General features: G+C 40.9%; 1 protein-coding gene across 2 annotated transcripts; it reads right to left on the bottom strand.

Moving 5' to 3' along the window:
• Positions 1-5,777: 5,777 nt before the first annotated feature.
• LOC133122040 (matrix-remodeling-associated protein 7-like) lies at positions 5,778-25,298 on the bottom strand. 2 transcript variants are annotated; one of them, XM_061231707.1, is made up of 5 exons: positions 24,683-25,298; positions 17,862-18,039; positions 15,919-16,036; positions 14,521-14,591; positions 5,778-6,471 (listed from the first exon to the last, which is right to left on the bottom strand). In XM_061231707.1, the coding sequence occupies exons 1-4, from the start codon at positions 25,061-25,063 to the stop codon at positions 14,558-14,560; spliced, it is 711 nt and encodes a 236-aa protein (XP_061087691.1). In that variant the 5' UTR covers positions 25,064-25,298; the 3' UTR covers positions 5,778-6,471; positions 14,521-14,557. The 2 variants fall into 2 exon arrangements, with proteins under 2 accessions (XP_061087691.1, XP_061087690.1); XM_061231706.1 differs by lacking the exon at positions 14,521-14,591 and having other exon boundaries at positions 24,683-25,295.
• Positions 25,299-26,726: the final 1,428 nt, after the last annotated feature.

The raw sequence follows: 26,726 nt of genomic DNA, 5'->3' as shown, positions 1-26,726 counted from the left end.
CAGGGAGGCTGAGGAGTGTGATACCCCGGTAATTGGAGCACACCCTCCGGTCCCCCTTCTTGAAAATGGGGACCACCACCCCGGTCTGCCACTCTACAGGTACTGTCCCCGATCTCCACGCGACACTGAAGAGGCGTGTCAGCCAAGACAGCCCAACAATGTCCAGAGCCTTCAGCATCTCAGGGCGAATCTCATCTACACCCGGCGACTTGCCACTGAGGAGCTTTTTGACTACCTCAGCAACTTCCGCCAGGGATATAGGTGCAGATTCCCCCGAGTCTTCAGGCTCTGCCTCTTCCACAGAGGACGTGTTGTTCGGGTTCAGGAGCTCCTCGAAGTGCTCTTTCCACCGCCCGACAATATCCCCAGTCCGGGTCAGCAGTTCTCCTCCCCTGCTGAAAACAGCCTGAGACAAGCCCTGCTTTCCCTTTCTGAGTCGTCGGATGGTTTGCCAGAACTTCCTCGAGGCCAACCGAAAGTCCTTCTCCATAGCCTCCCCGAACTCCTCCCATACCCGGGTTTTTGCTTCAGCGACTGCCGAAGCTGCAGCCCTTCTGGCCACCCGGTACCTGTCTGCTGCTTCAGGGGAACCCCGGGCCAGCCAAGCCCGAAAGGCCTCCTTCTTCAGCTTGACGGCCTCCCTCACCGCTGGTGTCCACCAGCGGGTTCTTGGGTTGCCGCCCCGACAGGCACCGATGACCTTCTGGCCACAGCTCCTGCTTGCCGCCTCTGCAATGGAGGCTTTGAACATGGCCCACTCGGACTCCATGTCCCCAGCTTCCCCCGGGATGCGTGAGAAGTTCTTCCGGAGGTGGGAGTTGAAGACCTCGCGAACAGGGGCCTCCGCCAGACGTTCCCAGTTCACCCTCACTACACGTTTGGGTTTACCGGGTCTGTCAGGCAGCCTCCCCGGCCACTTGATCCAACTCACCACCAGGTGGTGATCAGTTGACAGCTCTGCTCCTCTCTTCACCCGAGTGTCCAAGACATACGGCCGCAGGTCTGATGATACGACCACAAAGTCGATCATCGATCTTTGGCCTAAGGTGCTCTGGTACCAAGTACACTTATGAGCTACCCTATGCTCGAACATGGTGTTTGTTATCGACAATCCATGGCCAGCACAGAAGTCCAATAACAAAACACCGCTTGGGTTCAGATCAGGCAGGCCGTTCCTCCCAATCACCCCCCTCCAGGTTTCTCCGTCATTGCCCACGTGAGCGTTGAAGTCGCCCAGCAGAACTATGGAGTCTCCGGGTGGCACCCTTTCCAGGATGCCACCCAGTGACTCCAAGAAGGCCGGATACTCTGAACTGCCATTTGGTGCATACGCACAAATGACAGTCAGAGCCTTCCCCCTAGCGACACGTAGTCGCAGAGAAGCGACCCTCTCGTTCCCCGGGTGGAACTCCAACACAGTGGCGCTCAGCCGGTGGCTTGTGAGTATCCCCACACCCGCCCGGCGCCTCTCACCTTGAGCAACTCCAGAAAAGAACAGAGTCCAGCCCCTCTCCAGGAGTTTGGTTCCGGAACCAGTACTGTGCGTGGAGGTGAGCCCAACTATATCTAGTTGGTACCGCTCCGCCTCCCGCACTAGCTCCGGTTCCTTCCCCACCAGAGAGGTGACGTTCCACGTCCCCAGAACCAGTGTGCGACACCGAGGATCAGCACGCCCGGATCCCCGCCTTTGCCTACTGCCCGTTGGGCAAAGCACCCGACTCCGATGCCGACCCCTGCAGGTGGTGAGCCCACAGGGCGGCGACCCCACGTGACCAGTTCGGGCTGTGCCCGGCCGGGCCCCATGGGATAAGGCCCGGCCACCAGACGCTCGCCGACGAGCTCCCCTCCCGGGTCTGGCTCCAGCAGGGGGCCCCGGTTTCCCTTTTCCGGGCGAGGTAACTGGGTCTTTGTGTGGCCGTGTCATGGGAGTCTTTGAATCGCTCTTAGTCCGGCCCCTCCCCCCCCCCCATGAAACACACATTTTCAAATATTTCAAAGATTTTATTTAGAATAGGTCTTAATCATCAATGAGGTCTCATCTGTCCTAATCACTCTTATTTGCGTCAGGTTTGCTTTCAGATTCTTCAGACTTCTTTTCCAGACAAAGCTCTGAAAAAGAGAATATATAAAAGGTGGTGACCAAAAAAGGCAAATACATTTTGTGTCATGAAAATGCACATGGGGGGTATTGCTTTCTAACCCTGCTGCTCATCATGATGGAAGATTGGTGGTGGAAGTCCAATGCATTTCACTTGGTTCCTGAATGTTTCCAGTTCAGAATCACTCAGTTTTTTCCCTGGTCTTCCTGTTAAGAATACATGGTCAGTGGGGAACAGTTCTGGATCGATAGTGAAGAACACTTGTCACATGATATTCATGACCCAGTGAGACCAGACATACCCAATATGTGCATTATTTTGAACCTTTGACCTTTAGGGTATGCTATCCAATTGATGACCAAACAGTCAGCGCATGTCGGCAGGAAGGTGGAAGTGGCATTCACAGTCACATTTTTCACTGAGGAAACTAAATACAAAACTTTAGCAGATTAAGCAAAAATAAATTTGTAATTCATTTGAAGAGTTTTCCCACACTGGCCTGTCTGTAAGTGCATAAGTAATTATTGTCCTTGAGTGTTACTCAGTGGCACCCCCAGCTGCGCACACTGTGTACCTCAGCTCCATTAAACATAAAATTCAATTACCTGTACCTACACCTGTATCAATGTCTAAGAATTTAAATCTGGGTGTTTTACTGTTCCTTCTTTCTGCATATGTTGAAGAAATTCTGCAGGTGCCCCTGTCTTAACGGACACGTAAAACACGATGAACAGTATTCAAGCAATTACTTTTCATTTCCAGTCATTTCCATCATTTTCTTTACATACCAACTGGTGCCCACACTTATGACTTGTATGTTTTCAGTGTGAGTTAATTTGGTGTATTTGCATTTGCTTCAGGACCCACTATTTCCCCATGAATGTCCATCGCATTGTGTATTTTTTTGTGGAAATGCAAAACTAAATAATAATAACAATGATTGTACAAATCATACAGCATTTTAATCATACAGCATTTGAACTCCAGGCAGGCGCAGTATTGTGCAGTTGTTACTTACTGGTAAAGCTGATGGTTTTGTCTGAAATGGTCATATTGACCGATATATAAATACATACGCCATTGCTGAAATGAAACAGAAGAGGTGCTCAACAGCAGGGCTGTTAGTGAAAACTATAACAAAAACAATGAAGTACAACAGCCGCCGAATAACAAAGTAATGTAATACGATGTTACAAATCTGAATCTCAGATCCCAAGACCACTTTTCTCCATATTTATTTATTCCCCAAATTTGGAATTATGCATCACTTCACTTTGCTATACCACAGCTGGGATGCACCACTGCACTGAGAACTAATGCTTTTGGAATCCAAATGACCCCCTTTTCTCAACACATTTCAGTGAATATCAATTATTTGAATGATCACATGCTAATTGATAAGATTGATTCACGTTGACAATAGTGAGCCAATGCTGTTTACATCTTGTTTGTCGTATTGAAGATGACATTCTCCTTGTTAATCGGTAAAATCTCCATCCAAGAGCTCTTCCCTGTGTTATTTAGTTCAACATATTTCTCCCGATCCACTGATGATTCAATGACAATCCATTTTCCTGAAATCTGAAAATATTCAAAAGAAGTCAGAATGATATAAGACTTTCACTATATTTTGTGAAAAGGCTGTAATTTAATCATATAGTATTCTGTATAAACTGAATAACAATAAAAGAGTGCAGATTTCATTGATTGATGTTAATAATTTTTACTGAGCACCAAAACACTTCACTTCCTAAGAAAGTATTGGGGTACTGATAAAACTTTTTGAGTAACTGATCATTTCTCAAAGACCATGCTGGAATGATTTTTGCATAAGCACTAGTACACTGCATTATTAAGACAAAATTAACAAAGATGTTTTGACAAATTTACATTTTTGAATGTCAGGCCGGGAGGATTAAGGAAATTAATGAAAACAGAGACATTTCACTTATTTCAGTTTTCTACGATCATTTTCACACTTGTCTCAATACCATGTCCACTTTTTCAAAACACTTAACACATTCACCATATCATTAGACTATGTGAACTAAACTGTGGATATTTTTGCATTGCTTTCATACTAAAGGCATTCAATCACCACTTCTTCCAAAATTCATGAATGCCTCTCTCAGTCAGTGTTCACTACCAGCAAAAGTTTGTACAAATACAGCAAATTTTGCAGACATTTAGATACTCTGTTCAAAACAGTTAACGTTAATTTCAGAACCCAATAAAATTCTGATCATTGTGAAAGGAAATATGCTGCATTTTGGCAGAAAAATTAAACTATATGCTTGAAATACGTAAGTCGGATCATTCTGATTTGAGCAGAAAGTTTATTCGGTTTATTCAATTTTTTGGTTTGCAGCCTTGTTACCATCTATACAAAAGTGATCATACTTGCATTGAAATGTGCATTTATATAGGGTAAATAAATATGTAGTTGTCACTGAAGAGATTTTTCCACTATTACTGCTGTATATGTACTGTTGAAACACCTGGCTGTCATTTGAGTGAACAACCTACCCAGGTGTTTGTTGTTTGTGCCCCGTTACCACATATACAAAAGGGGCCACCTTTGGATTGGCATTTGCATGCTTTAGCCTTGGTGGGGAAAATGGATGCAGCCAGAGGCAGAGGAAGAAGACGTCGTGGAAGAGCAAGAACAGTTGTGCCTGATGAAATCAGAGCCACAGTCATTGATCATGTGGTAAATCATGGTCTGTCCCTGAGGGAAGCAGGTTGAGGGTTCAACCAAACTTGCCTAGATCCACAGTGGCTTCAATAGTGAGGATTTTCAGGCAAACCAACAGGTACTATACAGTATTTACAGCATTCTGACTGAAGGGGTTCAATTGATGTGTATACAGCAGTACTGTGATTTGAGAAGTCTCCAGAAAAAGCAGATGTATCAGTGGATATTTGTCTTTGACTCACTACAGGACCCAGCGGTTACCTCACACGGTCTTACAGGGGGAAGGGGAATAATGTTTACGCCTCAACAGGAGGATACAATAGTTTTTAATATATTTTCAAATATTGTGCAAGATGCTAACCTGTGTAATTGACAAGGCCCTTGTGTCACCCTTGTGCAACTGAACACTGGCAATAAAACAAATAAAACAGTGAGATAAGAGACTTAGAATGTTCTGGTGTTTTAGAGTATGTGTTTACCTATAAAGTTCATCGGACATTAGGTTAGTACAATGTTTGTTTAACAATAAAATAATTAACCTCAAATCAGGCAGTTTCATTTCAGTAATTCCATTACCGTTTCCTGATACTTTTAATGGATGAAATGGAAGGCTTGAAAACAGTTGACACTTATGAGAAATCTTCATGCAGTTGATATTAGCCTCATAACAAATCACCCGATAGATAAAATGTGCAATTTTATGCCATCATAACTGGTTAGCGATAGGTTTGCTTTTAGGGCCATGTAAAAAAAATCATATTTCATTCGCAATGACTTTGGATAAAATATGAAGTCATAACCTTTTAAATTATTTGCAGATTCAAATCATTTCAGAGTAACTGAAGGGGAAGCTACAAAAGTTGTGTGGGAAATAGTTCCCACACAATATCCTGAAAGGTCCCACATCACATAGTATTTATACTTAACATTCAGATTGAGAACTAGCATTGATTCCTTCAAATAACCCAAATCAACACCATCAGTGATCACATGAGTTGTTTATTTAAATGACATCAGAATGTTATATCTTGCACACATGCAATCAGGAAAAAAGAAAGCACTTTCCCTGAAAATATGTTTTTTCCTGTATTGCTTTAATTGTAACTAACACTGAAAAATAAATTAAACAAACTATGACATAATGACACAGGTGCAACTGTAACAAACCAAGGAAGTTCAATAAAGTTGTGTCTGGTATTGGCCGATCCACTACGAGATACAAATTAAGCTGTTGCATGTGCTGCAGTCAAATGAATAGGTAAAGCAGAAACTTTGTGCCTGCATTCAAGAGCTCTTCACTGTAGACTTCACACCTGTGCTAGTAATGGAAATGAAGCAACCACATAAAATCTGATCTATTATATTTTTCCATTATCCTGTCTGTTATAAACAAGAACATTGCTAAAAGTTAATTACAAAAGAAAAGTTAAACGGAGCCTCTGATCTAGCTTTTCACCAGCAAATTCACTAACTGAAGTAATAGGAGGGGTCAATGCTACCCGAGGTATTCTATGCCACAGTGCACAGATGTAAACCTGGTATGATGACAGTGAGGGCGTAATTTAGATGGAGTAGAGTTTCAGCTGTTCGTCCACATCTCCCTCTGTCACTTCACCAAATGTGTCCTTATTGTCCTTCAACAACTGGAAGATGGCAGCTAGCTGCTCTCTCTGGACCCTGAAAGACACAACAGACAACAGTGCACTGAGCACACAAACTCCTGCCAAAGCTAACTTCTTCCCTTTTCTCAAAACTGAAAAGGGAGAGTCCAACAAGATATAAAACATACTCCCAGTACTAAAAATACTATTGTTTTAACAAGGATTTTGACAATAGGCTTTCCAATAAGAGCGAATCCAGTACAATAATGAATGCTATCCATCCTTGCAACAGAGATAGATAACGGTTAGGAGAAATGAAAGCATTCAGTTGCATTCTGATTCATTGTCAATAATTCATTGCCATGAAAAAATGAGTGATGTTTTGGATTAAGACCTTGGAAAAAGCTGTTCATTGCAGAAATACAGTACTGTGCAAAACATTTTGGAGAACTAGCCACAGTTCTTACAGTCAGGTCCATAAATATTGGGACATCGACACAATTCTCCTATTTATGGCTCTATACACCACCACAATGGATTTGAAATTAAATTAACAAGATATGCTTTAACTGCAGACTTTCAGCTTTAATTTGAGGGTATTTACATCCAAATCAGGTGAACGGTGTAGGAATTACAACAGTTTCTATATGTGCCTCCCACTTTTTAAAGGACCAAAAGTAATGGGACAATTGGCTGCTCAATTTCATTTCAAGTGTGCTATTTGCATTTGGAATCTGTTGCTGTCAACTCTCAATATGAGATCCAAAGAGCTGTCACTATCAGTGAAGCAAGCCATCATTAGGCTGAAAAATCTAAACAAACCCATCAGAGATAGCAAAAACATTAGGTGTGGCCAAATCAACTGTTTGGAACATTCTTAAAAAGAAAGAATGCACCAGTGAGCTCAGCAACACGAAAAGACCCGGAAGACCACGGAAAATGGATGACAGAAGAATTATTTCCCTGGTGAAGAAAAAACCCTTCACAACAGTTGGCCAGATCAAGAACACTCTCCAGGAGGTAGGTGTATGTGTGTCAAAGTCAACAATAAAGAGAAGACTTCACCAGAGTGAATACAGAGGGTTCACCACAAGATGTAAACCATTGGTGAGCCTCAAAAACAGGAAGACCAGATTAGAGTTTGCCAAACAACATCTAAAAAAGCCTTTACAGTTCTGGAACAACATCCTATGGACAGATGAGACAAAGAACAACTTGTACCAGAATGATGGGAAGAGAAGAGTATGGAGAAGGAAAGGAACTGCTCATGATCCAAAACCTACCACCTCATCAGTGAAGCATGGTGGTGGTAGTGTCATGGCATGGGCATGTATGGCTGCCAATGGAACTGGTTCCCTTGTATTTATTGATGATGTGGCTGCTGACAAAAGCAGCAGGATGAATTCTGAAGTGTTTCGGGCAATATTATCTGCTTATATTCAGCCAAATGCTTCAGAACTCATTGGACGGCGCTTCACAGTGCAGATGGACAATGACCCGAAGCATACTGCGAAAGCAACCAAAGAGTTTTTTAAGGCAAAGAAGTGGAATGTTATGCAAGTCAATCACCTGACCTGAATCCGATTGAACATGCATTTCACTTGCTGAAGACAAAACTGAAGGCAAAATGCCCCAAGAACAAGCAGGAACTGAAGACAGTTGCAGTAGACGCCTGGCAGACCAGGGATGAAACCCAGCGTCTGGTGATGTCTATGCGTTCCAGACTTCAGGCTGTAATTGACTGCAAAGGATTTGCAACCAATAATTAAAAAGTGAAAGTTTGATTTATGATTGTTAGTTTGTCCCATTACTTTTGGCCCCTTAAAAAGTGGGAGGCACATATACAAACTGTTGTAATTCCTACACCGTTCACCTGATTTGGATGTAAAGGACATCTTGTTCGTTTCATTTCAAATCCATTGTGGTGGTGTATAGAGCCAAAAAGATGAGAACTGTGTCGATGTCCCAATATTTATGGACCTGACTTGTATGTGGATTTAGGCAGCCTCAAATGCTTCTGTCTCTTCATGTAATCCCAGACAGACTCGATGATGTTGAGATCAGGGCTCTGTGGGGGCCATACCATCACTTCCAGGACTCCTTGTTGTTGTTCACGCTGAAGATAGTTCTTAATGACATTGGCTGTATGTTCGCTGCAGTTGCACACCGGGGACCGGGGTTCGATTCTCGGTCCTGCCAAAAAGCCAAGTTTGGCCGGCTCAGGTGGAGCAGCAATAATTGGCTCGCTGCTCCAGAGGGAGGGACTTGGCAGGGTTAGTAGATCGTCGCACCAAAACAAGCACCTCGGGCGCCTCGGAATCACGGTTACAGCTTGGGAGGCGAGACGGCTTGAAGAAGGCGTGTCGCTCTCCCGTTGGCCGCCGAGGGACGGGGTGTGGGCGGTGTATCTAATACTAGCTCTAATTGAATCAGACAGGGTCCAATTGGCTACCAAAATTGGATAAAAAAAAAAAAGACATTATGGCTGTATGTTTGGGGTTGTTAGCCTGCTGCAGAATAAATGTAGGGCCAATCAGATGCTTCCCTGGTGGTATTGCATGATGGATAAGTATCTGCCTGTACTTCTCAGCATTGAGGAGACCATTAATTCTGACCAAATCCCCAACTCCATTTGCAGAAATGCAGCCCCAAACCTCCGCCATGCTTCACTGTTGCCTGCAGACTCGTTCTTGTACCGCTCTCCAGGCCTCCAGCGAACTAACTGCCTTCTGCTACAGCCAAATATTCCACATTTTAACTCATAAGTCAAGAGAACCTGCTGCCATTTTTCTGCACCCCAGTTTCTGTGTTTTCGTACATAGTTGAGTCACTTGGTCTTGTTTCCACGTCAGAGGTATGGCTTTTTGGCCATAATTCTTCCATGAAGACCATTTCTGACCAGACTTCTCCACACAGTAGATGGGTGTACCTAGGTTCCACCGGTTTCTGTCAATTCTGAGCTGATGGCACTGCTGGACATCTTCAGATTGCGAAGGGAAGTAAGCATGATGTGTTTCCTTGGCTGACCACTGCGTCAACGGTCCTCAATGTTGCCCGTTTCTTTGCGCTTCTTCAACAAAGCTTGGACAGCACATCTGGAAACCCCTGTCTACCTTGAAATTTCTGCCTGGGAGAGATCTTGCTGATGCAGTATAACTACCTTGTGTCTTGTTGCTGTGCTCAGTCTTGCCATGCTATATGACTTCTGACATTAAACTGTCTTCAGCAACCTCACCTTGGAAGCAGAGTTTGGCTGTTCCTCACCCAGTTTTAACCCTCCTACACAGCTGTTCCTGTTTCAGTTAATGATTGTGTTTCAACCTACATATGAAATTGATGATCATTAGCTCCTGTTTGGTATAATTGGTTAATCACACACCTGACTATATGCCTCCAAAATCCCTGACTTTGTGCAAGTGCACGTAGAACAATTAACGCTGGTTTGATTTGATTTAGATTTTTCTTCTGTTCACTCACTTTGCATTTTGTTAATTGATAAAAATAAACTATTAACATTTCTATTTTTGAAAGCATTCTTACTTTACAGCATTTTTTCACACCTGCCTAAAACTTTTGCACAGTACTGTAGGTAAGCAACTAAAAGCTGAAGTCGTAATATTTCAATCTTGAGTAAATGCAACTCAAATTTAGCTGGAGTGACAGACAACAATGTGAAATTGTAGTAGTACAGACATTTGTAATTAAATTGAAACACTGGAATTTAAAACAAGGCATTGCTATGGAATCAGTGATTGGAGGATGAGACTGAATTATGATAGCATGCAATCAAGTTTTGCTTTCATTTCAGTCAGATGTGAAATGAAAGCAAACATTACCTCGTTCATATTTTTACATAATCACATGAGGGGGAAATACATGAATGGAAATACTCATATGATGTCACAGTATTCAAAATACTCTGGTTAAAGCAGGATCACAAAAACCCCAGATTGAAGATTCTTTGTTTACCCAATTTAGAAAGCTGGCTAGCACTGCATCTATGTAGACCACATAAACTCAGTGACCACTTTATTAGGTAGACCTGTACACTAACTTGTTAATGCAAATTAACAGGAAGGTGGTTTGAATATCTCAACAGCATTAGTTCTCAGTGCAGTGGTGCATCCCAGCTGTGGTATAGCAAAGTGAAGTGATGTATAATTACACATTTGGGGAATAAATAAATATAGAGACAAGTGGTCTTGGGATCTGAGATTCAGATTAGATTACTTTGTTAATCAGTGGCTGTTGTAGTTAATTGTTTTTGTTACAGTTTTCACTAACAGCCCTGCTGTTGAGCGCCTCTGTCTCATTTCAGCAATGGAGTATGTGCTTATTCAAGGTGCTTTGAATATCTCAGAAAGTGCTGATCTCCCGGGATTTTCACACACAACAGTGTCTAGAGTTTGCAGAATGGTCTGAAAAAACTAAAAACCATCCAGTGAGCAGCAGTTCTGTGGGGAAAAAACACCTTGTTAATAAGAGAGGCCAGAGGAGAAGGGCCAGACTGGTCGAAGCTGACAGGAAGGTGACAGTAATGCAAATAACCACACATTACAACAGTGGTATGCAGAAGAGCATCTCTGAACACACAATGCATCATAACTCTCAGTGGATAGACTACAGCAGCAAAAGACCAATACATCTAAAAAATAAGTAAAATAAATACCTAATAATGTTCTCACTGAGTGTATATTCAACTTTGTGAAGACAATATATTCTTTTAACAAAACATCTCTGCATATAAGTATTAATTTTTGGCCAATAAACAAACCATGCTTCCAACATTCTAACATTAGCTATTTAGGATCATATAAATATATTGGCTAAAGATGTTATAAGTTTCTTACGACTATCACTCATCAACAAAGCAGGAACTCAGAAGCAGTGCTCTGAGTAGAGAATTGATAGAGCAAAATAACAACCCCTGAGTAAATCCAGAGACACAAATTTGGCAGGAACTTCAGGCTCCACCAACACAAGCAGGATAAATAATTGACTCAGCAGCTGAGGTAAGTATTGACTCAAAGTGGTAAATGTTTATACAATCAAGGCAAAACATGTCCCTTATTTTACCCATAAAAACATTCACTTATTAATGATGCATACAGATTTCTGAAAAACAAAATGACTCAAAATTCAAAAACAATTATTTTCAAGGGGGTAACACCCTTGTAAGGCATACTATAAGTGGGTGCTCTTACTTTTTAGTTCCCCTCCAAACAATAATGGGAGTGAGATTTGTTAAAATATTCAATACAAACCATTCTTAACAAAGCAAAGACCCACATATTCTCAAGGGTAAGCATTAATAGCTAGCACATTTTTACTAGCAATACAATCATTTTGGGGGTTTTGGTGTTAAGGGTGAAAAACTTGTAACAGTGCAAACAGAAGATGTTCATTAGTCACCAAATTAGTCCTCAAATTCCAATCAATTATTCAGACCAGGGGCCTCATTTATAAAACTGTGCTTAGGATTCACGTCAAAAGGTTGCGTAAGCATGAAACCTAGGACGTGCGTACGCAAAAAAAAAATTCTGATTTATAAAACAGTGCATACGCACGTCCCACGCCAGTTTTCCTTTATAAATCACAATCAACTCTAAGTGTGGCGCAACTTTGCCAGCTTCATGTCCCGCCCACAGTTGCCTATAAATAGGTAGTGAAACACCCCTAATGAATATGCATTTCACGAAGACACAATGGCAAACGCTGAAAAGAAGGCCAAGAAAAGGGATTTCAGCCATTTGATTGCCTCTGAAAAGCTACAGGTGTGGGAATTATCCTGATTGATTGTAAATGACGAACAGTTCTGCACAACGAATGTGATGATGACGATGATGATAATAATAATAATAATAATACAAGTTATTTGTCTAGCACCATTAAGAGATAAAACAAAATTAAGAGATAAAACGAACAAAAATTTATAACAATAAACACATTATAAAACATAATATATGAATATATATGAAACTATGCTCGTATCTGCCCGACTGACGGCATCAGTGCAGCGCAATTTGTCCGACTGTTCACCATATTATTTATGAGAATACATTTAATAACATTAAGTATTGTTTAACAATTCGTCTACATATTTGAGGGATTATTTTACAAGAACATCTCCGTTTATAATTATCATCCTAAATCATATTTTTTGGGCACTCCAGGGAGCATCAATCAAACAGCTGTTTGTTTATTCGTTGTAAGAGAGGCTTTTATCCGTTTTTGCAAATTAACTCTTCGTATATGATACGTGAGAGGTAATATTTCATTACATTACATTACATTGGATGGCATTTAGCAGACGCTCTTATCCAGAGCGACGTACAACAAAGTGCAAATTAAACACAAGAACAAGTGCAAAGAGGACCTGAGAGGACAGTATAGTTCCGAGTCCTAGTGTAAACATGCAGAAAATCAGAACCCTTTAAGAGTACAATCAACAACAATCAATTTCGATTTATTTTACACAGTGGTATCTGTCGTATATCATTTTCGACTTCTCTCGTCGCCAAATGTTGTGTTGCACTTAGGAAGGGAGAGAACCCGTATAGCGAGATTCAACAATACAACACTTTAATAAGTATATCAGGGACGACGCACGTCCTTACAGCAGCCATACCCAGCCACAATTCCCGGCAAATCTTTATACCTTTTTACATCCTGTTTCACTTCCCGTTTTCCTGGTCTTACGTCACGAGCATTAAAGGCACAGTTTCTCATTTCTCCAGTTAATGTGCGTACGCATGGGTCAGAGTTTCCGTGGAGAACCGCACATTTTCCCGTCAAGTTCATTTTTTATAAATGCCAAAGTTTGCTTAGAAAGTGGCGTACGCATTCTTTTGTGCCTACGCAACGTTTATAAATGAGGCCCCAGGTTTTTGTATTGTGCTGCCGGGATCAAAAACCAGATTAAGAATATAAATAATCAAACTATGAGTAAGCATTAGTAACAAAGTTCAACACTGATGTAGTTTGTTTTATTTTTAACACAAATATAATGTTTTATGTTTTAGTTTTATTAATTTAATGAAATCTTTTAATTTGAGCTTGAGCTTTTAGTCATGAGATATGTGCCAAGGGCCAGCAGATGGCACTGTTCTACGATTTAGAACATCATGCTTTATAAACTATTCCCAATTCAACTTGCTTCACTTGCTTGCGTCACCGGCGCATGCAACAGCGAATGGATGCCATAAAGCCATCTTCCATGTAAGGCCCTGTACAGAGACGGGTACAGGTGCCATAGTCAACTAATGTACAGAACAGTCTCACAAGAGCTAGATTTTGAACAGGTAAAATTAATTCACAAGGCTATTATTCAGTTCCATTATTCCATTAGCATGCCTGACTGGAGTGCTGTGGTATATCGCCAGATATGGCACAATTTCAATTTTATATAACTTTATAAAACATTTAGACTTGTATACCAAAAGTGATGTACACCACCAAGTGATCTTAAATGACTGTTCTGATTTCTCCTTGTTAGCACTGGAGGAAACTATCCAATAAAATAAAACTTTTTGTCTCAGAATTAAAGCAATTCTGTCAAACACCAAACACCAAAATATTGCAACAAACCAAGCAAACTGCTATGGAGAAAGTTAGGTTTAGTAACTTGACTGAATTAACATGATGACCCAGTTATTAACTGTATGAATGGTTTGGTTCACTTTAGACATTTGAAACAGGTTAACCAGTTCAGTTAATCAAAAATCCCCTTTCTCAGTCAGTGCAAATGTATACAACATGCAGTGGGCTATTCAAGTGGAGGTGATTGAGTAGTTTTTGAATGATAATTGCATGCCACTCCATAAAATACGTGGGGAATCTCACAAGCAACCAAATTATGGAGTGGAGGGGGGGGTGGGGGTGACAAAATAAACTCCCCTTTAAATATTTCAGGCCGCGCTATTGGCAGGACAAAGCTCAGGCCAGGCCAAGCCCGGGACAACAGAGATTGTAGAAAATTGGCATGGCACCAAACTGGTGAACTAAACCTAGGGCTGGGAGAGGGTCAGCGCTGTGCAGACTTGAGTGAGGGAGGGGAGGGGAGGGGGGTTTGACATGTGGAGGATGGGTGGGAGTGTTGGTGAGGAAAGCAGAATATATACATTACCAAGGGCTTTCTAACACACACTGCTCGTCCTTGTTGTTTAAAGAGAGGTAAAATCAGTTGTGAATTCTATCCTGCAAAGATAAAGGCATGAAAAGGCCATTATATACAGAGATGTGGCAGACTGTTGACGTGCTTCCATATGTGTGTGAACATTGGCAACTAAATGCAAGCAAAGATGCAGGCTACATGATCTTTACAGCCATTTGTCATTAATGATACAGTATAGTGTTGGCTGGTGTTGAATAGGAATAGAATAGTAATAGAATAGAATAGACTCTCTAAAATGTAACAAGTCCAATGCAAGTTGCTTCCATACCAGGTGCATACAGTAGACATTACTCGGAAAATCACACAGTATAAGCAAGGAACCATTTTCTTTCATGTATTAATAAAACTTCATACTTAATCCCCATTTACCCATCTTTCTGTTTGTCCCTCCCTGGAAAACAACATGATCAAGAACTCCAGGCTTCAGTCTGTTCCCCGCTATGAGACACAAGTTATTTTAAGGACATGATCATATTCTCCTGTGAGATGATGTAAGACTCTAAAAACCAACCTCGCGCTTCTGTCCACTCTCCAACTCAAGTGGCACTCGGCAAAAGAAATGGCTGCTGCAGACAGCCGGCCTCCCCTTCCTCACCATGTCTATTAAAATGTTGGGCTCCCCAGCTGAACCCCTCTTAACCCCATTCTAGCATGACACAAGAGGTATTAAAAAGACAGAGGCTGCTTTGTGATATAACATTCTTAAGCAAGTGCAAGACCGGGTACAACCCTCAACACTAAAGGGTGTGGTGTGTGTGTCCCTCTGACAGCCTCATAACTCTGTCCTGGTACTCTTTCGAGTATACCGAGATGATCACATTCTTCTTACTTTACCCTCCTGCAATCTGCTGAATTATAGAGCTCCTTCCTTTGTCACAAATGAAACTGAAGAGTTCAGTTTAATCGGAGATCACACTGCAAGTTTCTACGGACCGGAATCCCACTGCAGTGATCAGATTCAGTAACAGGTTCTGTAACTCTTAATGGGAGTGCATATGTTACATGCCATTGTCATGAGGCAACTTTCACTGTTCCTACCAATTTGTCCCTGCACCCAGTCCAAGATAATATCTGCAGAAGCCACCTGTATTTGCCATTCACCCGAAGCCTTTGAACACCCTAATCTTAGTCTGATCTAACTCGGCTGGTCTCCAAAAGGCACACACAGTACATTCTCATAGAGCAGCCTGGCCAGTTTCCCAACGCTAGTGTTGAATGACAGGAGTGTCACAGAGATGCTAGACAGGAGGAGAGGAGAGGAGAGGGGAGAGGAAGGGAGAGGAAAGGAGAGGAGAGGAGAGGAAGACCTGGCCATAGAGCAATGGCAGGACACCTTCCCCACACACTGACCTCTGTTCCTCCTCCAGCTCCTCCTTGCTCATCATCTCCTCCAGTTGGCTCGTCCTCAGCTTCCCAGGGGTGTACTTCAAGGACTGGCAGCCATCCTCCTCACTGGCTGCACCGATAACTGCAAAGTGTAGCAACACAAGAGGCTAATAGTGGCATGGACGTAAATCAATGGAAAGTGGATTACATCAAGCATCACAAGCTTTTCTATTTGCATTGTAGGAAATACAGAGGGCTCCAGAATTATTGGCATCCTCGCTAAATATGCACAAAAAATACTGAACCAAAAATAATGCCGTTATTGACAGAAGCATGTATAAAATAGCATGCTTTATTAATGAATCAATGGAATCAACCAAAGTCTTACATTTTTCCTAGAATTTAGAAAACGCATTTGGAGGGATTTTTGACCATTCTTCCACGGAGAAATGTTCAGAATCATTGATATCACTGAGTTTGTGCTTATGGACCCGCCTCTTCAGTTCAGACAACAGGCTTTTGATGGGATTTAAGTCTGGAGACTGAGCAGAACATGAAGGTTGTGTTCACCTCACCATTTCTGTGTGGATTTTTAGGTACGAGCCATTGTCCTACGACCAAGTCTCAGCTTCCGGGCAGAGACAATCAGAATTTCTGCCAAAATGTCCTTGTATTTAATAAATTGTGCCATCGAACTTAAATAGTGCTCCTGGACGACTGGCAGCAAAACATCTCCAAAGAGTTACCTCAATTTTTATACTGTAGTGGAACATTAAATTAAGTAAAATTGTATTGACTATTCAACTTTGTCTGATTTTATTTACAATAATTGGCAATACATTTGTTTTACAAAAAAAAAAAAAAACATTGAAAAATGACAGTAAATGCATTCATGTACATGAAAGTTCTGCTTTGGTACACTGGTCAAGCTCATTGGGCTGATCACGTTGACATTTTTCATATCGGCCAATGTGTAAAGCCACAGCATGGATTTTCTTTAATATTCACATTTTTTGTCATTAGTCACAAAGAAAAAAACAAACTGACCTCTAAACTGACCTGTGGCTACAAAGCCATAATAAACTTTGCAACTGCAAGAAAAGCAACTTGCTGTCACAAAGGTCGCTCTATAATTGTATTGTGTCAGGAAGCCTTCTTTCTCCCAGCAACACTCCGATCAATCAGAACAAACCCTACAGTGTGGCAGAATCAGCAGGAAATGCCACGGTACTGCCTCATGATCAATAACTGCATTATCTTTGTATCTTTTTTGTTTTCAGTAAATTACTTTCGGGGAAAAAAAACTTGGATGGAAGAATATGAAAATTGCTATTCAAAAGTTAAAGACATATTAGTGGACATAATTCATTAGAAAAAAAATATGTGTTCATTTTACAAAAGATGGCAATGTTTGGGGGTGTCTCGGTGGCGCAGCCTGTAGAGCACTGACCGCATGCTCATTGCGAGCCGCGACGTCGGCGGTTCGAATCCGATCGTCCGACATTTGTCGCATGTCTTCCCCTCTCTCTTGCTCCCATTCTTCCTGTCTCTCTATACTATATACTGTCCAATAAAGCTGAAAAGGGCCTAAAAAATATCTTTAAAAAAAAAAAGAAAAAAAGATGGCAATGTTTTACATATCTGAAACAAAGTAATTGGGGGTTGTGGGTTGGCTTGTATTTCCAGAAGTTGCCATGGCAACAATAGGCAGCTGAAAACAATGTCAACTAATTACACCACAGGCACTGAAAACACTCCATTTGGTTGGCCAAAACAGTACCCCCAGACTCAGTGAGTCACACAAACACTGAAGTCCAGTGTTACAGTGTCTCTGGGGATACAAATGCCATATGTACATACCACTAATCATGCAGCAGCATGAACTAACCTAATAAGCCAATAGAAAATGTGATACGTTCGAGGCACCTGTCCAGGTACCGTTTCAAAACGCGAAGGACGCCACATACCACAGTGCTCCTGAAACACTGGCCTGGATTCTGCCTCTTCGTCCGTGAGGACCTCCGGGGCCTCCTCCATTCCCGGCACAGCTTCAGGGAGGAGCAGGGGAGCCGTCTCCTCCACGGGGATGGCTTCAGGCACCGCTTCATCCTGCTCCTCCTGAGGCAGGGCCTCTGCTGCGGGATCCTGGAGCACAGACACAGACACCCATACGGATCCTGGCCATGAACTTAACAAGTGGACACAGCTTACACAGAAGGACTTTGTAGGGCATGAATTCTTTGACTTCGTTCTTGTGATTTTAGCAGTTGGAAGTGCTGACTAAAATTTAACTCGAGAAGACATGGGCAGTCTCTTGACACTAGTCTCTAGTCTACTCATTAGTCAGTTATAAGAGCTCCTTTCAATTTGCCAGTCATGTCATGTCTTTCACAGTATTTGTATTTAGGAACATATTTAGGATGAATTAGAAGCCATTTCAGAATTTTTCTGAATCTATATAAACACTACAACTATCTAATAGATATGATATTCAAATAATATTTTATTATTGATGCATTTAAAAAAGCCTATATATATTACAAGCCTGAGACAGAGATCTTGCTTGCCAACACCCTCTGCATACTGATGAGACAAGGGAAGACTTTTAGAGTTCATTACACAATTCCACAACCTCTTCTTGATAACAAAACAAATAAAAATGGACAATAATAAATGAAAATGTTTAAACTTAAAAGCAGATACCTTACAGATAATATCAATTAAAATTCAAGGAGAGGCTCCGAGCTCAAGAGGGCTGTTACTCCTGTTGAACCCCGTCTTGGCAACACTGGAGCAAATATAACAAAGACTGAAGCAGAAAGAATACAGTACCTTCATCACACAACAAATGCCAATAGTGGGCATGCTTTCAGTTGAACTCATTTATGCAGTCTGCAGATGACTACAAGCTACCAAAACACTCAGTTACTGTGTGGCTTACTATGAGGCGTGGGGGATTGGCATGCACTTTGCCATTGCTGTGTGAGCTTCTGGACTGGGGGTGCTTACAGGACTGCTTTCAGGATTTCTGTACATATACATTCACATATGTACTTTCATAGGGATTATATTAAAGTCCCAAATTTCAAGCAAGGAATTTCTATATGAACTAATTCCTCACAGTTGTATAAAGGTGTCTTATGCTCTTTGTGAATGCTAATGGAAAATCCAAGTAGTAGTAATACAAATAACCAAAAAGATATCATTCCTAACACTTGTCAACATAAATAATAATCCACATAATGTTCAAGACACTACAAGAAACAGTGAAGAAAGAAAGAAACTATTTACATGCCAATAAACCTGTTTATTGTAATAGGAAATTGTTTGGAAAATAGAAATAGAAAAACCTCCCCTATGTGCCACATATATTATATTTTCCAGTAAAAGTATGGAGAAAAATTATGGAGAATGTTTAATCCTTAAAAATGGATTTGTAGTGTGAACAAGCCTATAATTTGTAAGTACGATATGTCAATTTGGCTCTAAGGAGCTTTAGAAAATTAGGTATGAGGATGACAGCAGGAAATGGCATGTTTATCTAGTTAAAATTGAAATCAGAATTTCCACTTCAAGTGATACTGTAATTTAAATACATTTAAATTTTAATGTTCCTGTTTTGTATTGTATCATTTTAACACAATACCCATTTCAAAATAATCACTTTTTCCTCAGACAAAAACAGAACTGCAAACAAAGAAGTGTTGGACAAGTGATTTTCAGCCAAATTCACTGGAAGTTGGTAAGTAGCAATGACAAGAAACTGAACATAGCATGTTGGGTTTCCCGCATGAATTAATATAACAATATAAATATTCTGGCTGATTGAAGCAACAGAGATTGTTGATCTTTAGCTTTTCATTCCCAGTACTTTGTTTTAGTATTTTCAACAAAGGGCCTTCCAATTTAAAAGATTATGCTCATTTTGAAAGGTCACTGAAATCTAAGTGCATGCATTACTATTTGAAAGCACAGTGTGCCAATGGCGCTGGGTGTATGGTGGGCTGAGGAGCATGTGGGATATGTAAGGAACAAGCATGACCATGGTACACCAAAGGTACACCAAGCCCTGCTTTTGGCACTGACTTTGGTCTTATGATCAAAGCACATGCAAGGCGCCTGCTATTCTGCCTTACTAAGCCTGACAGTTGACAGGCATGGACTCTCCTAGTTACTGCAGACCAGGGTGCTAAAGTGACTCACTTGACAGAAGCACACAACAGAAAAAAATACCCAAAGGCTGAAAGGAAACAAAGAGACAAAGGGGGCCTTGAGGCCTTTCATCGCCTGATTAGCTTTTACAAATCAACTGCAGTAATGGGTGTAAAACGAAAAGACGCTTACTAAATGTAGCACATCAGCAACACAACATGCTGCTGCAACTCAAGCCCCTTACTGCACATGCAAAAAAAGAAAACCTACTCTGACATCTAGTCTGGCATCTCTAATGTGCACTGGGTGGAACAAACAGAGATGCACCCTGTGCTACTAAGCCACACTGCTGATAATCAATCACCGCCCTTGTCTAATGCTTACAAAAGTGCCCTGTGCTCCACAATGCCCAGAACACCACTCCCTCCCACTCAATGCCATGCCATGGCATCCAGGATTCAGGCAGGGCGTCTTTTTCCCTGACCACGGAATTCCACAGCCAATCAAAGAACTATTTTATATGCATACAGTCCCCTCAAAAAGTATTGGAACACCAAGGTCAATTCCTTTATTTTCGCTATACACTGAAGACAATTGAGTTTGAGGTCAAAAGATGTAGATGAGATCCGAATTTCAGCTTTTATTTCCTGGTATTTTTCATCTAGATTTGTTAAACAATCACCTTTTGTATCAGACCACCCAATGTTTAGGTGAGGAAAAAGTATTGGAACATGTGACTGACAGGGTTTCTTGTTGCCCAGATGTGTCCTGTTACATTTATTGATGAAACAATAATAGTAATAACAATGTCTACTATTGGTTCTAGCCTAGGGTTTTGCCTGTGAAGACTGCATTTGTGCTAGAAAGGATAAACCAACATGAAGACCAGAGAGCTGTCTTTGGGAGAAAAGCAAGCCATATTGAAGCATAGAAAAGAGGGGAAATCTATCAGACCCATTGCCAAGCGATAGCTTGTACAACAACTTGGAATGTCCTGAAAAAGAAAGAAACCGCTGGCATGCTGGTAAACAGACACTGAAAGGAGAACATGATGACAGAAACATTGTGAGAGCTGTGAAGAAAATTCCTAAAAGACACAAAGAAGACTTGGAGAGCAGCAATATAGAGGCTATACCACAAAATGTAAACCACTCAACCAGTAGTAAGAATCGGAAAGCGAGATTACAATTTGCAAAGAAGCACAGAGATGAGCCACAACAGTTTTATGGACTGATGAGACCAAGATTAACCTCTATCAAAGTAATGGAAATGCCAAAGTGTGGAGAAAGAAGGGATCTGCTCATGATCCAAAACATACTCATCTCATCTGTAAAGCACAGTGGAAGAAGTGTCATGGCGTGGGCTCACATGGCTGCTTCTGGAGTAGACACCCTACTCTTTATTGATGATGGAAATTATGATGGTAGAAGCAGGATGAATTCAGAAGTCTACAAAAACATTGCCTGCCAACTTACATTGAAATGCGTCCAAACTAATTGGGAGGAACATCATCATGCAGCAAGACAATGACCCAAAACACAATGACCCCCCCCCCCCAAGCAACAACTGAAAGAGGCTGACTGCAACAGTTCAACTGTAAAAGCCTGCAAAAGCATGTTCTTAGTAGTTTAACACATGTAAATACCAGGAAATAAAAGCTGAAATTCTGAACTTGTGTCTCGTGTTCATCTTTTTATCTCAACCCCAAATGTATTCAGTGTACTGCAAAAACAAAGAAACTCGCCTTGCTGTTCCAATACTTTTGAAGGGGACTGCATAACTGCACTACTGATATGTCTACTGATATGTCTGAAGGCCACTAGCTCAGCTCTTTTTCTGATGAAAAAAACCCCCCAAAAAACAATGGAGGAAATAAAAAAAACCTGAAATTGCACACCACCTTCATGGAATACCCCAGACAATCTCCACAGTACATTTACACTTCCTCAGGAGCACAAGTCCAAAGGTCATGGACTAAAATTGGCCACACCTACTAAGGGAAATGCAAACGGTCATAAATCCGAAAGGTCATCAGGTACAGACAGCAGATACGTGTCAGTTAATGTTCCCATCAACCATCAGAATGGGAGAAAAATGTGATCTCAGCAAGATTGTAGGTCCCAGGCAGGCTGGTTTGAGTATTTCTGTAACTGCTGATCTCCTGGGATTTTTAAACACAACAGTCTCTACAGTTTACTCAGAATGGTGTGAAAACAAAAAATATATAGTGAGCAGCAGTTCTGCGGATGGAAATGCCCCGTTGATGACAGAAGTCAACGAAGAATGGCCAGACTGGTTGGAGCTGACAGAAAGGCTACAGTAACTCAGATAACCACTCTATACAATTGTGGTGAGCAGAAAAGCATCTCAGAATGCACAACACGAGTGAGGCGGATTGGGCTACAACAGCAGAAGACCACATCAGGTTCCACTTCTCCCAGCCAAGAACAGAAAGCTGAAGGATTTAGTGGGCACAGGCTCACCAAAACTGGACAGTTCAAGACTGGAAAAATGCTGAGGCATACAGATGGCAGGGTCAGAATTTGGCGGCAACAGCATGAATCCATGGAGCCAGCCTGCCTTCTGTGAACAGTCCTGGCTGCTGGTGGTGGTGTAATGGTGTGGGGAATGTTTTCTTGGCACACTTTCAATAATACTAATCAATAATCATTTGAATGCCACATCATGGCCATGTACCCATCTTCTAATGACTACTTCCAGCAAGATATTGCTCTATCTTACAAAGCAAAAGTCACCTCAAACTGGTTTCTTGAACAGGACAATGAGTTCAATGTTCTTCAGTGGCCTTCCAAGTCACTGGATCTGAATCCAATAGAACACCTTTGGGATGTGGTAGAATGGGAGATTCACAGCATGAATGTGCAGCTGACAAATCAGCAGAAATTGTGTGATGCAATCATGTCAACATGGAACAGAATTTAAAAGAAATTGTGGAATCCATGCCACAAAGAATTAAGACTGTTTTGAAAGCCCTACGCTGTATTAGCATAGTGCTCCTAATAAAGTGCTCATTAAGTGTATGTATACAAGTTGGAAGATGCACTTCATCTTCAACATACCAATGAGCATTAAAAAGGCAATGAATAAGAGAAGGAGATACACATTTGAGAAATGCCAAGAAATATCAGCTATAGTATGTTTACACAAAAATGTGAACATACAGTAAGTGAAATAAGATAATGCAGTTCCCCTTGGGGAAAATGAAATGATTCCAGTCTATATTATATTTATATTCCATCTAGAAGTGCAGAAGTGATAAACTCAATTATGTTAATTAAATGAATGATTGTGCAAATAAAAACTAATTGGAGAGGAGAAGTATAGCCCAGAGCAGGATCAGACAGGGACATTGGTTTTTCAGTCTCTGAGCAGCTACTGAAATGTGCTGTCAGAGATGGGAACATGTCAGCTTGAGCAGTTTCTCACGTAGCATATAGCAGTCTGCCAAATGGCAGAGAAAAACATGATTCTATTTCCCCACTGCAAACACTGAATTTGTGTTAATTGACAGGTCCCCCTTGCAAAAGAGATTTTTATTTAAATTGGGGGGGGTTCCTGGTTAAATGATGGTTAAATTAACTGAATAATTAAACGCACAGCTCTTCTATTTCAACACCAATAAGTACCTTTTATACGCCAAAAAGGTACAAATTAATTATGTTTGCTTGTTAAGGTTATAATTTTATGTTCCTGTAGTGGTACCGCCCCAGTGAGAAGAATTTGTACTTTTTTCTGTGAGTTGTGTGATTTCTATAATAAAAAATAATGTTGGGGTTTTTTTTGTTACAGAGAATAGCTGTAACTATGTAAAGGACATAGTGCTTCAGTTCAATTGATCTAATGAATTTGTGATTAAAGAGTACATTAAACTACAGTTATGAGAAGCAAGGCACACCTTTCCTGTCGATGGACTATCATCTTTTCCATAAAGCACTCAAATGTAGTTGTCAAAAAACAGTGCTGCGACAATCTCTTGAAAACAGAAGGGCAAGTCCAGTCTTGGAGGGCGCAGGCCCCTAAGGGCTAAAAGTTGCCTTTCAATTAGAAAATAATTTACACCTTCAACACCAGATCAGTTACTCCACTCAATGATGAATGAAAAACCCAATTTATGACTTGGAATTTCAGCATTAATATCCAGAGCATTAAGAAAATGCAGGCAGTTACAGACCTAATTTCTCCATTTCTCATCTGGAGGTAGTTGGCACTTAGCGTGCCAAAGTATTTTCTTTTAGAATAAAACATATATTCATAATTTTACATTGTAGCTTTTAGAGAACGTCCAGCAGCCTATAGTACAGCTTAAACCGTGTTGAAAAACGATTTTGAAAAGTCACTAATTATAGGCTAGCTAAGCAAGTCGTTAGTAGCATACCATAGCAGAGATTCACTTTAAATATTATGGAACCACAGCAGCACGACCACAGTATTTTGCAGAGGTTTTTGACCACAAACTTTCTGGAGACGCAGTGGTAACTAACACGTCCTTAATTTGCCCACTCGTTTTATGTTTTGAGGGGTTCATCCACTCGTATCACCTGGCTTAAACTTATTCAGATATGAATAAATAAAACAAACGATAACCACAGAAAATATGCCACTCTTTCACGCTCACCTTAATGTCGGATTTCTTCGCATCTGGACGCACTTGAATGGTCCAGTTCACATATTCCGTCCCAGGTTGCTCCTGTAGAACCCCAATATTCTCTGTTGGGGTTACCAACGTCGAATCAGTCTGTTCCTTTATTCTCGTGTTTCTCTCAGCTGTGACCACTTCGTCGGCCTTCACTTTATCCGCTTTATGAATTAGCCCTGTATCTGAATCTTTCGACTCATTTGCTTTCTCCGTTAGTCCCGTTTTAGTAAGCTCGCACTCCTTTTTGTACGGTGAGGCAGAAATAGGCTTCTTACTGAAGATTGTACTTGCAAAAACAATAGCTAAGAGAGTGAATAAAATTGCAGGCACTACATATGACATATCGAAGGCTACATCCATGATTATTATTAGGTTATTTTTAATGTGTATTCCAGTATACAGTCCGATACAGTTTAGAGTATATTCGTATTATTGTGATTATTAGCTGCACGTGTAATCAAACCGGTTCTCTTACTGGCTTGCCTATCACTCACCAGACTCGTCTGGATCCTTCAGGACATCTCATCCACTGGACTACACAACTCAAGAGAGCCTAATCCTGAGGGTAAGCCTTCACGCGTCCAAACAAAGCGTCATTTCCTACGGACCAGCCCATCGCAAGGAAGCCCGTTCCGTTTAAAGAGACATTTTCCTAGACACAATAGCTAGCCAACAACAAAATAAATGAGTTACTTTAATGGAAAAGAAAGCAATAAATATACATTTTACTTACAGTTGTACCACAAACATTGCTTCATACTGCGTTCTTAACGTGCATACATCGTGTTATAACCTACTCCTTAAGTATAGCCCATACTTAACCTTTTTATTTTGCGTTGTGATGTAGGCTAGTTATTAAAACCACACAGTTATGTAGGTGTACGTGTAAATAGCTACAAGTGCCTTGTATTGGTTGATAAATTCAGTCCTTTTAAATTTGACCTGCCCATATATCGGACAGCGTTGTCGGACAAAGATGTGGTGTGCATTAGCCTATGCATTCTTCTAGCAGTATCACATCTGTGGACTCATGGAACCAAAGGTACCATATGACAGTGGCAGGGCCACTGGGCCAGGGTCAAAGCGTCCAAGGTTCTATTCTACGAAAAAGGGATCTAGGTTTTAATCCAAAACATTGCCCCACTGTTAAATCGCCATATACTGCTGTACAGGAGACCAAAATTCAAACATGAATTCCAATGTTCGGCACAGTAGGTCGACATATTTTAGGAAACATAAGACCATGTTTAATATTCCTGAAAACACTGGATTGATAACACCATTTTTAAATGGATACAAATGGAAACGACCAATTAAGGGAGAAAGAACCTTTTCATTTGTTTCCATGGAAACATGCACCTATTTGAGATAATACATTATCTACAAATAGTTATGCATTTATACAACATGGAACTATTGTTTTACCATTTTAAATCACAATATCAAACATCATTAAAACTGACAAAACTAGCAAAGTATATTAGTCAAAATGAACTTTTAAATATAATCTACTAACCTGGGGAATATACTGCAGCCGTGAAGCAACGACTGGTCTTTAAAACAAGCTGAAATCAAAATGAACTTTTTCCTTAATTTAGTCAATTCTTCATAACCATACAAACATGTTTTTAAAGTATAGGCCTATATAAAATTGTAATACTTGTGTATTTTCCACTGCAAACGTTTTTATATCCACTTCCTGGAACACGATTTGAATTCAGATTTTAAGTCAGATTAAGTACCAGTGGTCGTGTATTTTGATTTTCTGTCAAATTTTCCGTTCCCCTCTATCAATATGCTTTTTACACAGCAGCATGCATCCTCATGACACCCTCATTTCACATCAGTTAAATCGACCCCCCACATAAAACAATTGTCCCCAAAAGATGTCACTCATATGCAAGTCATATCAGGGAAGCTAGACATATGCACACATATGAGTAGCTTATTTACGAGTTAAAGTCACACGAGTGTAGTCTTGTTTGTCAGGCAGAAACTGAAGAGAGAAACTGGGAAGGGAACT

The sequence above is a fragment of the Conger conger genome, chromosome 2, assembly GCF_963514075.1.
Source record: "Conger conger chromosome 2, fConCon1.1, whole genome shotgun sequence".
NCBI classification, from domain to species: Eukaryota; Metazoa; Chordata; class Actinopteri; order Anguilliformes; family Congridae; genus Conger; species Conger conger.
Note: the sequence above shows the minus strand (reverse complement) of the source record. Positions and strands in the feature narration are given on the sequence as shown.

Excerpts from the sequence above, each read along its gene's own strand:
- LOC133122040 (XM_061231706.1), bottom strand. The coding sequence starts at position 25,063 with ATGGATGTAGCCTTCGATATGTCATATGTAGTGCCTGCAATTTTATTC. Across the intron at positions 18,040-24,682 it reads CGAAGAAATCCGACATTAAG|GATCCCGCAGCAGAGGCCCT; the intron begins GTGAGCGTGAAA and ends TCTGTGCTCCAG. Across the intron at positions 6,472-15,918 it reads GAGCTGGAGGAGGAACAGAG|GGTCCAGAGAGAGCAGCTAG; the intron begins GTCAGTGTGTGG and ends TGTGTCTTTCAG.